The sequence below is a fragment of the Lepidochelys olivacea genome, assembly GCF_965140295.1.
Source record: "Lepidochelys olivacea isolate rLepOli2 genome assembly, chromosome: 1".
NCBI lineage: Eukaryota > Metazoa > Chordata > Testudines > Cheloniidae > Lepidochelys > Lepidochelys olivacea.
The window spans coordinates 61202558-61219077 of NC_140411.1; the positions used below are offsets into that span (position 1 = coordinate 61202558).

The 16520-nt window shown below is 41.9% G+C and overlaps 1 protein-coding gene across 2 annotated transcripts in view; it reads left to right on the top strand.

Moving 5' to 3' along the window:
• The window catches only part of RUBCNL (rubicon like autophagy enhancer), a 52121-nt gene extending 35855 nt beyond the window's left edge, over positions 1-16266 (top strand). For both annotated transcript variants that reach the window (XM_084647513.1, XM_084647512.1), the window contains exons 6-16: positions 362-569; positions 3510-3614; positions 6009-6051; positions 6299-6431; positions 6833-6978; positions 7919-7983; positions 12148-12386; positions 13330-13391; positions 15053-15206; positions 15331-15421; positions 15933-16266. In XM_084647513.1, coding sequence (XP_084503639.1) covers positions 362-569; positions 3510-3614; positions 6009-6051; positions 6299-6431; positions 6833-6978; positions 7919-7983; positions 12148-12386; positions 13330-13391; positions 15053-15206; positions 15331-15421; positions 15933-16042 — 1356 coding nt within the window. In that variant the 3' untranslated portion in view covers positions 16043-16266. The remainder of the gene's footprint in view (positions 1-361; positions 570-3509; positions 3615-6008; positions 6052-6298; positions 6432-6832; positions 6979-7918; positions 7984-12147; positions 12387-13329; positions 13392-15052; positions 15207-15330; positions 15422-15932) is intronic.
• Positions 16267-16520: the final 254 nt, after the last annotated feature.

The following is a 16520-nucleotide window of genomic DNA, read 5'->3' on the forward strand; positions in this document are numbered from 1 at the left end:
ATGCTTACTAAAATTTATGGGTAATCTTGGGAATATGCCCTTAAAAATGCCTAAATATACACACCTGCCAAGAGACTACTCAATTAAGCATTTGAAGTTTCTTCCTTTTGATTTCAGAGAGGGAAAGAAAATAAATGCAACAAATATTCTTTAAAAACATTAAGACCAACATAAATTGAGTTTCTTGGATACTGTACCTCTTACCCACATTATTTTATTTTAATTTCCAGCAGCTTCTTAAATTAAAGGCCACGTATGCTTTAAGTATGCATTCTTGGCTTGTTAATGTTGGGAAGAGAAGCTGACACTAATTACACTAATAAGTAAACTAGTAATAAACATTCCTCTTTTCTGTGCCCAGGAGAATGCACACTTCTTGGTTGCAGATATGATTATAGCATCTCTGGAGAAAATGAAGTGCAGTATCCTAAGTCAACAGGCAGAGCCCTGGAATGCAGAAGAAACCAGTGGATGGCTAGGCAGCTATCAGACTGATTCAGAAATATCCTCTTGTACCAGAGTAAAGACACAATCTGCTTCTTCTGCTTCTTCAGACAGTGGCTATGAAGGTAAGTTATTTCATTTTAGCCCATAATGTAACGCTTCTTGCCTGTCTTTGCCCGATTACCCTACAGGAAGAGTTGGGATGGGTGTTTCTCATAAGTGAATTCCCTGTCCTGTCTAATCTTCACTGACTCCCCAGACAGGCTTCAAAAACAAAAGGTCGCTTGTCCTATGATAGAGGTGGGCAAACTGCGGCCCGTGGGACCGTCCTGCCCAGCCCCTGAGCTCCTGGCCCGGGAGGTTAGCCCCTGTCCCCTCCCCCGCTGTTCCCCCTCTCCCACAGCCTCAGCTCGCTGTGCTGCCAGTGAGCTCTGGCCGGGAGGCACAGCTGCAGAGCCGCTGCCTGACCCGGGAGGGATAGCTCAGTGGTTTGAGCATTGGCCTGCTAAACCCAGGGTTGTGAGTTCAATCCTTGAGGGGGCCATTTGCGATCTCTGGCAAAAATTGGGGATTGGTCCTGCTTTGAGCAGGGGGTTGGACTAGATGACCTCCTGAGGTCCCTTCCAACCCTGATATTCTATGATTCTATGACCTCTATGATTCTATGACCTCTGTGCTGCGTGGTGGTGTGGCTGGCTCCAGCCGGGCAGCTACCAGTGCTCCAAGCAGCACGGTAAGGGGTCAGGGACCGTTGGGGGTGGGGTGTGAGGGTTGAATAGAGGGCAGGGGAGTTTGGAGTGGTGGTCAGGGGACAGGGGTCTGGATAGGGGTTGGGGCGGTCAGATGGTGGGGAACAGAAGGGGGGTTTTATAGAGGCAGGGTTCCCAGCGGGGCAGTCAGGAAGGAGACGGGGGGGTTGGATGGGTCGGTGTTATACCAACAAAATAAAAACCAGCAGGATCTTATTAAAGGGAAAAAGGCAAAATACCACATTTATTGTGAATACAGAAAGAATCATAGTAAGCAGTTAGTTATAGCTATAACATTCCATTCAATCTCATATTTATTCTCTCTCTCTCACACACACACTCTCACACACACACACACACACACACACACACACACACATTCTACAAGGTTGTTATCATAATTACCAGCCTTAGAGTTGCTCATACCAAGCCACTGGCCAGGTGGCCTGGACATGAGGAGGGAGCAGGGCCTTGTCAGATGCTCCTCTGATGCTCCTGGAAGTTGGTTTGCACAATCAGACCCCAAAGTTCTCACTTTCTAGAGTCCATTTTTATAGGAATTTCTTCCTATGCCAGTCTATGGGAATTGCTTCATCATGCTGTTGCTGAATCAATCAGCCGATGTCGCATTTCTGACGGCTCCATGCTGCCAGATGTTATCTTGTTCTTTGGTTCTCCCATTCTTGAGGCGGCTGGGTGGATTCCAGTCTGCCCTCCGGGGGTCTTCTGTTATTTCCACTTGACGCCTTCTTCGGCTGATGGACACTGGATTCTTAGGCTGGCACCTCCCTGATCATTCAGTTACTAACCACACCAAGCATCCATCCACATACATCCTCTATCTCTATTTTAATCACAATTGTTAAAGTGAGATGAATACAACAGAAGGGCGGGGAGTTTCTGGGTGCTGTTTCTGTTGTTACAGAGTATTGCTTTGAGTCTCTCTCTCTCTGTGTGAGTAGTTGTTGTTTACAAAGAATTGCTTTGAGAACAGACTCTGTCTTAGAATGTACTAACACAATTGGCAGCTTGCAAGTTTCACACACAGAGGGAGAGAAATAGTACCAAAAACCAAGAGACCTCTTAATTAGTAATACCCTGGAATTTAAACTATGGGGAATCAAACTCATTTGTGATTTTAATACAGAACTTCTTTAATATGATCCAACGTCGGTGGAGGGCAGTCGGGGCAGGGGTTCCAGGGGCAGTCAGGGGACAGGGAGGGGTGGATGGGGCAGGGGTCCTGGGGGGGGCTGTCAGGGAACAGGGGGGATTGGATGGGGCAGGAGTCCCGGGGGGGGGAGGGGGCTGTCGGGGGCATGAAGCAGCGGGGTTTGGATGGGGGTGGGGGCTGGGCCAAGCCTGGCTGTTGGGGGAGGCACAGCCTCCCCTAACCAGCCCTCCATACAATTTTGGAAACCCGATGTGGCCCTCAGGCCAAAAAGTTTGCCTTCCCTTGTCCTATGAGATGTATCCCTGATAAATTTGATTCTCCAAGTTATTCCCATGCTTGCCAGTTTTTCTTTAACATTCACCTCTGTGCATCTTTTATGGTTTGTCTCTCTCTTTGGAGTGTGCATGGGGATATATGTAGTTCTTTGTGCTGGACTGTGATTCACCAGAAATCGTAGTTCATGTTCCTTGTTAGTGAAACTGTCAAGTTAGGATTTAAAAAAAAAAAAAAAAAAACCAACACCACCTTCAAGTGCAACATTTGTAATGTGTGGTTTCTTCATCTTCCTTTTTCGTATTACGGGATATGGAGTCTGACTATCATCATTTGATTTATAACTTACTTCATTAGTTCACGGATCAGTCAGCAGACATTTGAGTAGGATGAAATCTCAAGCAGTATTTGTGCACATGTAGTATGAGTCAGGGTAACAAAGGCTTATGATATTGTAACACTGTACAGTACATGAATTTGTAAAATGGGCATGTCCCAAAAGGAATTTTAATACATTGTATAACATGAATCTAAACGATGTAACTTCTTGGGGGGGGAAATCACTGAAGTAGAAGTGTGCGGGGTGGGGAAGCATATTACTATTAAATATTTATAACTGCAGTAGTTAATACAGGCTTCAATCAGCTTAGGCCCCGTTGTGTTAGGCACTTTACAAATACAAAAGAAATGACAGCCCCTACCCCAAAGAACATACAACCTAAAAGCTCATTCTACATTTAGTGTGTGGTTTTTGTTTGATGGAGAGGGAGGAGAAGACAGTGACAGAATGTTTAAAATAGTGCACAGATCTAAATGTATTAATCCCTCCATGAAACTCTTTTAGTAATGAATCACTTCCTTTGTTAAAGGTTGTGCTGTGCTGCAGGTCAGCTCATCAGTAAATCCACCATCACATCATGAGGCCGGTAGATTTCACTGCGATAGTGACTCAGACGATGAATTTGTAATTATTGGTAAGACTTTCAAACTATGCAGATGCAACTTGCAATGAGTCTGGATGGATTTACTAACTACTTCAGTGCCACTTTTCCAGAGCTACATGTTGCCATAGTATGTATTTTATAGTACAAACTCAGAGGTGTATGGTAAAATTTCTCTCTTGGTAATCATGCACTACTAATGGGAAGAGTTGAAATAGCTTTGCATAAGTGCTAAAACTCTATCATACATAATAACAATACAGGAGTTCATTTCTACAGCAAGAATACTTTCCACTGGTTGACATGTATATTAACGTGCATGCGCATTGTACGGGGTAGTGCCCAAAGTGTACCCACCACAGATTCCCTATATAGCCCCTAAGACACCTGAGTTCAATTCTCTGCTTTGCCACAGGTTTCGTGTGTGACCTTGGGCAAGTCATTTAGCATCTCTGTGCCTCCATTACCTATCTGTAAAAAATCTGAAAAGCTAACACAATTCAAGACAAAGAAGAGAACAGTCTTACAGAAGAAAGGGACATCATCAATAGGTGGACAAATTACTGCTCTGATCTATAAAACCACCAGACAAATGGAGATCCTAGTGTCCTAGACAGCCCAGAGTCAACAGAGGAGGAGGACTTTCCAACACTGCATGAAGAAGTGGAGACAGCTGTGAAATCACTCAAGAATGGAAAGGCTACAAGTATTGACAGTATCCCAGCCGAACTGATGAAATTCGGAGGAGAAATAGGAATAGATGTACTTACCAAGATCTGCAACAAGATCTCGCAGACCAATGAGTGGCCCTCCACGTGGACATAGTCACTAATCATCACTCTGTCAAAGAAAGGCAATTGTGTCAAAATTACTGGACCATAAGCTTAATTAGCCATCCCAGCCAAGTGATGTTGAAAGTCATATGGAACAGATTGAAGCCACAAATGGAGAATATCATTGCTGAAGAACATGCTGGCTTTCGTGCTGGAAGAAGTATCACAGAACAGATTTTCAATCTTCGTGTTCTATGTGAGAAGTACTTACAATACCAGCAGGATGTCTATCCCATCTTTGTTGACTTCAAGAAGGCATTGAGTATGGCACACATAATGACTGATGCCATAGATGACCACATATGGACAGTCAGCACTGGGGGGGGGGGGGCGAACAATCTCAAATCTTTGGTTTGCTGATGACATTGCCGGCCTGTCAGGTAGCGAAGATGAATTTACCAACCTTGTGAAACGATTGGATGAAACCTCCTCAAAATATGGCATTGAAATTAGTGCAGAGAAAACCAAGCTGACGACAAACAAACATGACTGGGTCAGCTCACATATCCCTGTCAGTGGACAAGAACTGGAGACAGTGAAACAGTTTAATTATCTGGGGGAAATCATCACTGATGAAGGATCAAAGGCAGAAATTCTGGCAAGAACTGTGCAAACAGCAGTGGTGGCAAAGCTAAAGCCAATTTGGAGGAATAAGAACATCTCCCTGGAAAATAACTGAAAGTTCTGCACGCACTGGTCATCTTCGTTTTTCTGTATGCGTGTGAGGCATGGACTCTTACGGCAGAACTTGAATGGAAAATACAGGTAGTAGATATGAGATACTTCCGTAAAATCCTGGGCATCTCCTACTTCGACCATGTCACTAGTGAAGAGGTCCACAACATCATCACCCAATGCACTGAGTCATATGAAGACCTCTTGTCGACCATGAAGAAGTGCAAGCTGAAGTGGTACGGCCATGTAACAAGATTATCTGGCCTATCCAAGATCATCCTCCAAGGCACAGTACAGGGGAAGAGAAGAAGAGGTAGACAGAAGAAGAGATGGACAGACAACATAAGAGTGGACAGGAATGGACTTCGCAGATACTCATCACTGACACACAATCATCAGGGGTGGAGACAATTGGTCGATTCCTCATCAATGACGGTGCCCCAACAACCAATGTGGTTATGGGAGTGATGATGATGATTGATGAAAATGAGATAATAGCAGTTCCTTATCTGACAACGCTCTTGTGAAGATAAATATGTTAAGGATTGTCAGGTGCTCAGATACTATGATGATGGGAGCCATATAAGATCCTAAGGGCTTGTCTACACTGGCAATTTACAGCACTGCAACTTTCTCGCTCATGGGATGTGAAAAAGCACCCCTGTGAGTGCAGCAAGTTTCAGCGCTGTAAAGCACCAGTGTAGACAATGCCTCAGAGCTGGGAGCCGTCCTCCTAGCACAGGGAACCACGCCCCCTGTGGAGATGGGGTTTTTTTTTCTCCCAGCGCTGCACAGCGACCACACAAGGCACGTTAAGCTTTAGCATTGCCAGTGTAGACTAGCCCTAAAGTAGATAGAATACAATGGTAGGAGGTTTTTGCTTTTGTTGGGCTAACAAATTTTTTCTCCTTTTCTGTAGAACTTGAAGACTTGGAAAATATTGCAGCATCTCCAGATAAAAGGTAACTTTTTGTATTTCTCGTAACTTAGTAAATAGCCAGGTGGCAATACTCTTCCCTGCCACATGGTACTTCTCCTAAAGAGAGGCAGGAAGGGAACATAGTTTTTGATGGCTGTGGCACAAGGGTCCTAGAGGTCATAGGTGAATCAAAGTGGGGAGAGGAGGGAGGGTGTGTGAGGAATCTTCAGGGATGTGGAAGACACAAATCTACTTATGAAATGCTGCCATTTGGCTTGCTTTATTTTCAGATTATCTTTTGATCCGGGCTGCAATTCTGCTGAAGTAACAGCACAGAAGCTATACCAAGCATTCAGGAAATGTTGGTTACAGGCAGAAACTAACATTCAGCTGTCTAGGAGCCTGAACACAACTAAGCAGAAAGTAAGTCTTTAAACAGAAAACAATGTGCTTATTATTCAGCGTGTTCAGTGCAGCTGCCTCATTGGCAAGGGGAGAAGGAGGATGCTTAATATGTGTGTTCAGGGTTTGGTTATTTTTAAGCAGTTTTGGGGGTGGGGGGAGCCTGTCTTGGTTAGAAAGCTCTAATGCCTTTAATTCAACGTAGGACAATCATGTAAATGGGATCTCTGTGAACACAGGAAGTCCTTCAAGAGTTGCTACTAAACATGACTTTGGGTATCAAAGCTGTGATTGTACTGACAGCTGTTGGAGTGTTGAATGTGACACTTCATTGCATAGTCTGCAAAGCATGTTAGCATCTGTTCAGCTACTAGGTTGCAGGTTAAATTCCACACTTAAGTCTGTCTTTCTGTCTTCAATAGTATGCTAATAAAGAAAATATTCCAAAGGAACTTGAGTCTAGTGGGAATCTGGCAGAAGAAATAAAGGTCAAAGCCAAATTAAGAGGAACCACAGACTGGGCCCCACCTAGGTTTCAAATAATATTTAATATTCACCCATCACTCAAGTAAGTCTCAAGTACTTGTCTGTCTGTAGGACTAGTCATTTTGTTTCTGTTATACACTGAGCCCAGTCCAAAGCCTGTTGAGATCAGTGAAAAGATTTCTGTTGATTCACTGGGCTTTGGCTCGGAGCTGTTATTCAGTACCTTGTTCTCCAGTGTCTCACTGGAAGTTGTGTAGTAATGTCTACTTTTGCTGAGTCATTATGTCCTGATTAACACTGTCTGTATATGGTTACTCAATATGGTGAGTAACTTTTTTTGAGGGTTGTGGGTAGGGTGACCAGACAGCAAATGTGAAAAATTGGGACGAGGATGGTGGGTAATAGGAGCCTATATAAGAAAAAGACCCAAAAATCGGGACTGTCCCTATAAAATTGGGACATCTGGTCACCCTAGTTGTGGGATCTTTGTTTTTTGCTCCCCTGCTGGCTCAAGACTTTTTTTTCAGCAAGCAAAAGACTGACTACGCAGAAGAACTATGAATCTCACTCTACTTAAAGTGCTGTTAAATGCACAAAGTAAATGAACAACTTTTTTTCTGCCAAATTCTGTTAAAACAACCTTGGGTGTTACTTGCAATTAATGATGGGTACAAAATGTTCAGACAAATGTGATTTTTTTTCCTGGGTTGACCGTATCCCTTTAAGCTTTCTTAAAGAAAGACTGGGGAAGTATCGCACTTCTCGCATACCATGATCTCTGGTAGCAGTGTCTGTATATTCTACAAAGATTAGCTTAGAGTTCCACTGTAAAATAGCATACAGGACTTCTCTTTAACAACTGACTTCTCTTCCTACATTGTGGGGTTTTTTTGAGTAACATGATCAGACTTCCAAGTTGAAAATATTGATAAGTATTAGTGCAGGTGTCTGTAGTTCTGGGAGAATGTAATTGATCAGATATGCTTTTGGATAGTTAGATTTAATTTTGTCTCTCTGTACAGGAGAGATGCCGTTGTAGCTGCACAAAACTTTACTTGTGCTGGTTGTGGAACCCCAATAGAACTCAGTAAGTACTGAAACACAAACACAAACCCACAGACATACCACACCAAGCAAACCCAGGTTGTTTGCCAACCTGTATTCTTGTGCTGACATGATGCATTTTGCAGTTCTGACAATACCTTAACTAGAAGAAAATGCTCCGTGTTGGGGATGCACTTAACACAGTGCACAATAGGATCATATCACCATCTGAAATGTCATTACAGCCAGAACACAACGCCTTTCTCCATCAGCTATAGGCCACTTCATAGCACTCCTACTTATCCACAGTTGGAAGTGGTGACTTTCAATAATAAAACTGGAAGCATTATTTATGACGTTGTAAAATAGCTTGACTTTTTTAAAGTGGGCTATTAGTAAAAAATAAATTCAAGTCTCCAAGCTGCAAATCATAAATCTTAATTAGAAAATACTTTTGAAATAGAATTCGTAATCCTTGCCAATTCGTACTGTCAACTGGTCTTAAAAAGAGAGGCTGTGTAAGTAGTTTTCTTATTTTTAAAGACTTGACCACAAAACCCTGTTGGAGTTATAAAAATCTTTGGGATACTTTTTTCACAAACTGCTTAATGCATTGTAATGTGCAGATGTATCCACTTCATCAGGTCTCATTGCATGGGAAATCTCTGAAATGAGTGTAAAGCCCTATACTGGGTCCATTATACAAAGAGAAGAACAGGAGTACTTGTGGCACCTTAGAGACTAACAAATTTATTAGAGCATAATCTTTTGTGGGCTACATCCCACTTCATCGGATGCATAGAATGGAACATATAGTAAGATTATATCTCTCTCTCTCTCTCTCTCACACACACACACACACACACACACACACACACACACACACACACACACTCTCACACACACACACACACACACACACACACACACACACACGTTAGAAGTTACCATACAAACTGTGAGAGGCTAATTAGTTAAGATGAGCTATTATCAGCAGGAGAAAAAAAAAGAACTTTTGTAGTTCTTTTGTAGTTTTGTAGATAATCAAGGTGGCCCATTTAGACAGTTGACAAGAAGGTGTGAGGATACTTACCTTAAGGAAATAGATTCAATATGTGTAAGGACCCAGCCACTCCCAGTCTCTATTCAAACCCAAGTTAATGGTATCTAGTGTTCATATTAATTCATGCTCAGCAGTTTCTCATTGGAGTCTGTTTCTGAAGCTTTTCTGTTGCAAAATTGCCACCTTTAAATCTTTTACTGAGTGGCCAGAGAAGTTGAAGTGTTCTCCTACTGGTTTTTTAATGTTATGATTCCTGATGTCAGATTTGTGTCCATTTATTCTTTTGCGTAGAGACTGTCTGGTTTGGCTAATGTACATGGCAGAGGGGCATTGCTGGCACATCATGGCATATATCACATTGGTAGACGTGCAGGTGAATGAGCCTCTGATGGCGTGGCTAATGTGATGAGGTCCTATGATGATGTCACTTGAATAACTATGTGGACAGAGTTGGCATCGGGCTTTGTTGCAAGGATAGGTTCCTGGGTTAGTGTTTTTGTTGTGTGGTGTGTGGTTGCTGGTGAGTATTTGCTTCTAGTTGGGGGGCTGTCTGTAAGCGAGGACTGGTCTGTCTCCCAAGATCTATGAGAGTGAGGGATCATTTTTCAGGATAGGTTGTAGATCTTCGATGATGCGCTGGAGAGGTTTTAGTTGGGGGCTGAAGGTGACAGCTAGTGGCATTCTGTTATTCTCTTTGTTGGGCCTGTCCTGTAGTAGGTGACTCCTGGGTACTCTTCTGGCTCTGTCAATCTGTGGACTCCTCCTGAAGGTCAAAACAACAGACTGGACTTCTACATAGATTGTGCACATCAACGTGCACAGGCTGAAATGCGGAAAAGCAGCATCACTTGCCCCGTAACCTCAGCCATGCTGAACACAACCCCATCAACAGCCTCAGGAACAACTCTGACATCATAATTAAAAAGGCTGACAAAGGAGGTGCTGTCATCATCATGAATAAGTTGGAATATGAACAAGAGGCTGCTAGGCAGCTCTCTAACTCCACATTCTACGGGCCATTATCCTCTGATCCCGCCGAGGATTACTAAAAGAAACTACACCATCTGCTCAAGAAACTCCCTGAAAAAGCACAGGAACAGATCTGTGCAGACACATGCCTAGAACCCCAACCTAGGGTATTCTGTCTGCTTCCCAAGATCCATAAACCTGGGAATCCTGGACGCCCCATTATCTCAGGCATTGGCACCCTGACAGCAGGACTGTCTGGCTATGTGGACTCTCTCCTCAGGCCCTACACTACCAGCACTTCCAGCTATCTTCGAGAAACCACTGACTTCCTGAGGAAACTATAATCCATCGGTGATCTTCCAGAGAACACCCTCCTGGCCACAATGGATGTAGAAGCCCTCTACACCAACATTCCACACAGAGATGGACTACAAGCTGTCAGGAACAGTATCCCCGATAATGTCATGGCAAACCTGGTGGCTGACCTTTGTGACTTTGTCCTCACCCACAACTATTTTACATTTGGGTACAATATATACCTTCAAGTCAGAAGCACTGCTATGGGTACCTGCATGGCCCCACAGTATATTAAAATTTTTATGGCTGACTTAGAACAACGTTTCCTTAGCTCTCGTCCCCTAAGACGCCTACTCTACTTGCACTACATTGATGACATCTTCATCATCTGGACCCATGGAAAAGAAGTCCTTGAGGAATTCCACCATGATTTCAACAATTTCCATTCCACCATCAACCTCAGCCTAGACAAAACCACACAAGCGGTCCATTTCCTGGACACTACTGTGCTAATAAGCGATGGTCACATAAACACCACCCCATACCGGAAACCTACTGACCGCTATGCTTACTTACATGCCTCCAGCTTCCATCCAGGACACACCACACTATCCATTGTCTACAGCCAAGCTTTAAGGTACAACTGCATTTGCTTCAATCCCTCAGACAGAGACAAACACCTACAAGATCTCTATCAAGCATTCTTAAAACTACAATACCCACCTGCTGAAGTGAAAAAACAGATTGACAGAGCCAGAAGAGTACCCAGAAGTCACCTACTACAGGACAGGCCCAACAAAGAAAATAACAGAACGCCACCAGCTGTCACCTTCAGCCCCCAACTGCCATGTACATTAGCCAAACCGGACAGTCTCTACACAAAAGAATAAATGGACACAAATCTGACATCAGGAATCATAACATTCAAAAACTGGTAGGAGAACACTTCAACTTCTCTGGCCACTCAGTAAAAGATTTAAAGGTGGCAATTTTGCAACAGAAAAGCTTCAGAAACAGACTCCAATGAGCTTGAATTAATATGCAAACTAGATACCATTAACTTGGGTTTGAATAGAGACTGGGAGTGGCTGGGTCCTTACACATATTGAATCTATTTCCTTAAGTATCCTCACACCTTCTTGTCAATTGTCTAAATGGGCCACCTTGATTATCACTACAAAAGTTTTTTTTTCTCTCTTTTTTCTCCTGCTGATAATAGCTCATCTTAACTAATTAGCCTCTCACAGTTTGTATGGTAACTTCCAACTTATCTGTGTGTATGTGTGTATATATACATATTATCTTACTATATGTTCCATTCTATGCATCCGATGAAGTGGGATGTAGCCCACGAAAGCTTATGCTCTAATAAATTTGTTAGTCTCTAAGGTGCCACAAGTATTCCTGTTCTTTTTGTGGATACAGACTAACACGGCTGCTACTCTGAGACCTGTCATTATACAAAGAGAGGCACTCGCTCATGACTGGCAGAACAAAATTAATATTTGAGTTGACATCAAAGACTCAAAGAATCATTAACAATAACTGTGCAAAGGAATTAGTTAGGTTACACCTGTAACCACAAGCCCCAGTCTTGAACTTGTTTTGGGGAAGCAGCCAACACTGTTTCCAATAAGGATCTGTGTAAATTTTGATGGTGATATAACTATGATCAGTCTTGCAAAAGAGGTTTCCATATTTAATTCAGAATATTAAATCTGACCACGAGTCTACCTCTTCAAAAAACAAGGAGCCCCCCCTCCCCCCAGCCCAGCCCATTTTTCTGTAGATCTGAATTATGTATTACTGGATTGACGCAGTTAAAAGGCAATACGGTAATTCTTTAAAGAACCATTCTTCATTGTTGACCCGCCACAGAATACATCAGGAGACTCCGCTATTGTGATTACCTGGGGAAGTACTTCTGTGACTGTTGCCATAGCCATGCACAGACTTCCATCCCTGCCCGAATATTGATTAAATGGGACTTCAGAAAGTACTATGTCTGTAACTTCTCCAAACATCTCCTGCTCAGCATATGGCAAAACCCCATCTTCAATGTGTCGTGTATCAACAAAACCCTCTATACAAAAGCAAAGGAACTGAACAGAGTCAGGGTAAGTGCAGCTTCTTTGTAATTGAAGTGTGTGGCATTGTCCTGCACGCTGCCAGAAGAAAGACTAGACCCCAGGAATCTGGTTTAATTAGGTTGCTGCCTTATTAAGTAACATATCTGGGCACTATCCAGTAATAACTCATCCAGTGCAAGCGATTCTTCATTTGTTACCTGTAGCACTTGAGGGCAGGAGGGCTGCTACCTGCCTCCCTTTTCTCCCGCTGTTCCAATCCACCTGCTGGGACCCCACCGCTATCGACTCCGATGAGGGTTAAAGGGATGGGGAAGAGGGGGTTTTAGGAGCCTCAATCCTATTGCCCACCTTGTTTAAGAGATGTCCAGTTTATCAGGGAATAGGATGCCCTATTGAACAAGTACCTGCCACCAGGAGAGACGAGCAGTTAGATTGGCTGCCTCTCTCTGCCCATGAAGCAGCTGTGTCTGGGCCAGCAGGGGAAAGAAAACAGTTGGCTCCTCTAAGGATTTCACACTCCCCCTCCCCTTCTTGTGGGCACATTGACCTCCCTGTGGGTTGGGGAGTGGAGGTGGCTCTGTGGCTGACTGGTTGGACAAAAGGGTTCAGCACAAGTCTATTGGCTCTTGTGAACCCAAGGGAAGGGCTTATAAACTCTTCCCCCTGCCCTGGGGCATAGCAATTGGTTTTATCTAGTCTTTGATCCTGCAGGAACAACCTGCAGCTTCAGGTTGTATGTTTTGGCCATGCATACGCATTTGTGGGGTAGGCCTTTTGGTGCATTATATAGCTGATCTGTCTAACCTTCTGCTGTATTTTTCCTAATTTTAAACTAAAACTGCTCTATGGTGAAATGCTAATTTTTAAATATTACTGTCTAAATTACTGCTCTTAAACACTTCTGAATGTTTAAATATGCTGCTCTGCTTTTCATTTTAAATACTACATTTATCTACCCTTCATCCTTTAGGAGATGCAAGAACAGCTTTTGCATATTAAAAAACTACTGAAAACCTGCAGGTTTGCTGAAAGGTATGGAGCATGATTAAGTATAGCAAATACTTGGTAGAAGTACAATAGTTATTCATGGAGCTTCCCCCTCCAGATGAATTTTTAATCATGTACTTTTTAAGGAAGTTAGTTCTGTATGATCAACAGAAATTCTGATATCGTCTTCCTTTCCCCTGCAAATTTATCTATTGCAAATTTATTTATTGCAAATGTCAAGTGATAGTGTATTTTATAAGGCAGCTTGTTTTTTTCCCAGTACCATTGTAGAAACACTTATGAGACTTGATTAATGATTCGATGTGTGTAATAATTTTTGGCAGATTTTTTTCTTTTGTCCTTCTGATACTATTCCTCTTGGAGGAACAATGTGAGTGTCCTTGCTCAGCAATGTAATGTCTGTTCAAAGTTTTTCTAAGGTGACTAGAGTGGTTATTCCATATGTTGCTCAAATCATGGCTCTTTAGTAGACTGTATTCATTCCATCTTCATTAACTAATGACACAAAACAAGCTGTAGAAAATGTGCATATTCTGCCTGAGTTAGGCAGCTCTGACTACTTTCTTTCATTACACAATCAGCCTAACTTCTCTGTGGCTTTAGGGAACATTGGTGGGTTTAAAGAAAAGCAAGGTGTTCTTCCAGGATATGTTGTTGTTTTTTGTCTAAATCAATGCTTGCCTGCAATGCTTAATGTAGTAACTATAAAATGGAAAAATAATGGACCTTTGTTTTGCACCTGCAATTAGTTGTGGGTGCAGATGATAGCACTTGGACACTGAGCTGAGTTCTGGGTAAGACATTTAAATGCTATCACTTACACCCACAGAATTAGAGGTCTTTTATAAACCAGGCAAGTAAATAAGAAAATAAATTAATAAAATTACCAAAAAAAAAAAAAGTAAATGTTTAGTCTCTCTCTCTCTCTCTCTACCGTGGGGCTAGGGACAATAATGATTCAATGACTGATGAAAATATTATTGTCAAAACTAAGCATTTTTGATGCACTCTTTCTCCATCCAATTATGGTTAGCAAATGAAAGTTAAAACGCACAACAATAGTGCTCCTCTTGCGCTTGCTGCAATGGCTGAATAGTCTAAAAGGCTTTTTAACACTCTCACCACCAAAACCCCCCCCCAACCACATCAGAACCCAACAATCACTTACTTCTTTTTGTGTGCATTCAAATAGCAAGCGGCCGATGCTGTTTCTGTGTGAGCATTCTGCGGATGATCAGTGAATGGGTGGGGTTATTGCATATGACGAGATTCATGCCTCCACAATTGAGAACAGAATTTTTTTTTAGTTTGAATACTTATTGAACTCAAACTTTGGGAGAAAAAGCTATGTTAAATAATGACCCCCATACGCCCTCACCCACAAGCCAAGAAAGTTGTCACTGTAGCCTTCCAACAAACACTCGAGCAGGAACTGGGTAGGCAAGACTTAATAGCCTTTCTTCTACGGTTAGTTAAGAAGCAGGAAAAATTTTTTTATAACTTTCAGGCTTTTTGCAAAATTCACAAGTGTCCTTTAACTCAGTTCTGCTGTGTATAGAGGTATCAATTTTATGTTCTTCCTGGTTGATGAGACTTGGCTGTCTCCACTTACTTACATGTTTTGATAAACATGCTCTCAATAAACATGTCACTTTGTAATTTAATTTTTTTTTTTTAATCTGTAGTGTATTGAAAGAATTTGAACAGGTCTCCAGCCACCTGACGACAGAGCTGCATCTGTTCTCAATGGATGACTTGGTGAAGATTAAACGAGGGCTGTTAGTGCCTCTTCTCAGGGATATTCTAAAAAGCTCCACATCTCATGTAGAAAACTGCGAGGTAAGGGAATCGCTATGTCTGGTATATAGCCTGAAGAATAGCCACAACTGACCATATTTTTTTTATAAATATGAACTTTTAATAAACATCAAAAAAGTAATTAACTCTTTTTCAATTCTTCTAGCTTTGTCAAGCCAAGGGATTTATTTGTGAATTTTGCCAGAGCTCAGATGTACTCTTCCCATTTCAGACTGCCACATGCAAAAGATGTACAGGTATGTTCCATCCCAAAGCTATTTCTTTCTTGTGAGAACGTGTGTGCGTGCATGTATAATATTTCAGGCCCCGAATCTGCAAGGTACTTAAGCATGTGCCTAATTGTAAGCATGTGAGTAGTCCCACTGATTTCAAACTCTCTTGTCTCAGTGAGTTTATTGTGTATTTGAAAACTTGGATGTGTTGTCTGCATGTAAGTTAAAACAAAATTCAAGTGTGTTCTTGGTATGGGTTTACATATCTGTTTGAGTTTGAAATAGCAAATGTAGTGCTGTTACATCAGATTTTTCTGGACCTAATCCAGTGCCCATTGAAGTCAATGGAAAGACTCCAATTGACCTCAAGGTTCATTGGCTTGGGATCAAAATATGGAATTAACCTTGTTACATTGTGCTTCATTGTCCTGGTCATGAGTCTTCTTCAGTTACTTTCGTATCGGGATAAACTACCATCTTTCAAGGAATACAATTATTGATGCAATTTTCCCCACCTGCTTGTGTGTGTAAACAGTTTGCAAAGCGTGCTTCCACAGTCAGTGTTTCAAGTCTGGAGAGTGCCCCAAATGTCTGAGAATAGCTGCTCGGAGGATGTTTTTGGAAGCTCCATCTGTGGCTATGTGAGACTGGATTACTATGAAGAGGCACACAATTTTCTGTATATATCTCTGAAGAAACTAGATACAGATATATATGGCGTCTGTCTACAGGGTGTATAATGTTGTTTTAAACATTGGTATTTTTAAATCATCCTGCCATGCTAACATTTTGTAATGTGACTTTTTAAAAAAAGAATAACGTTTTAATATTATGCTTGAATACCTGTCCTGACAGAAAATAGTTTTTAATGTGATCAGTTTAAGTGTATGCCATCATTAATATTTTGCTGCTATTGGTTTTTTACTCTTTTTGTTTCTGAATTTGTTTTTATTATTGTTGTTGTTATTTTATATTTGACAAGTTGACAGTTCCCATATGTAACTTTGCATGCAATGTAGAGACAATAAACAAGGTTGAAAAACTCTTTTAACCCTGTCACATTTTTATTACAAGCAAGAGGTGATAAAATGTGCAGAATTTTTTCTCCTCTTTGAAACAATAC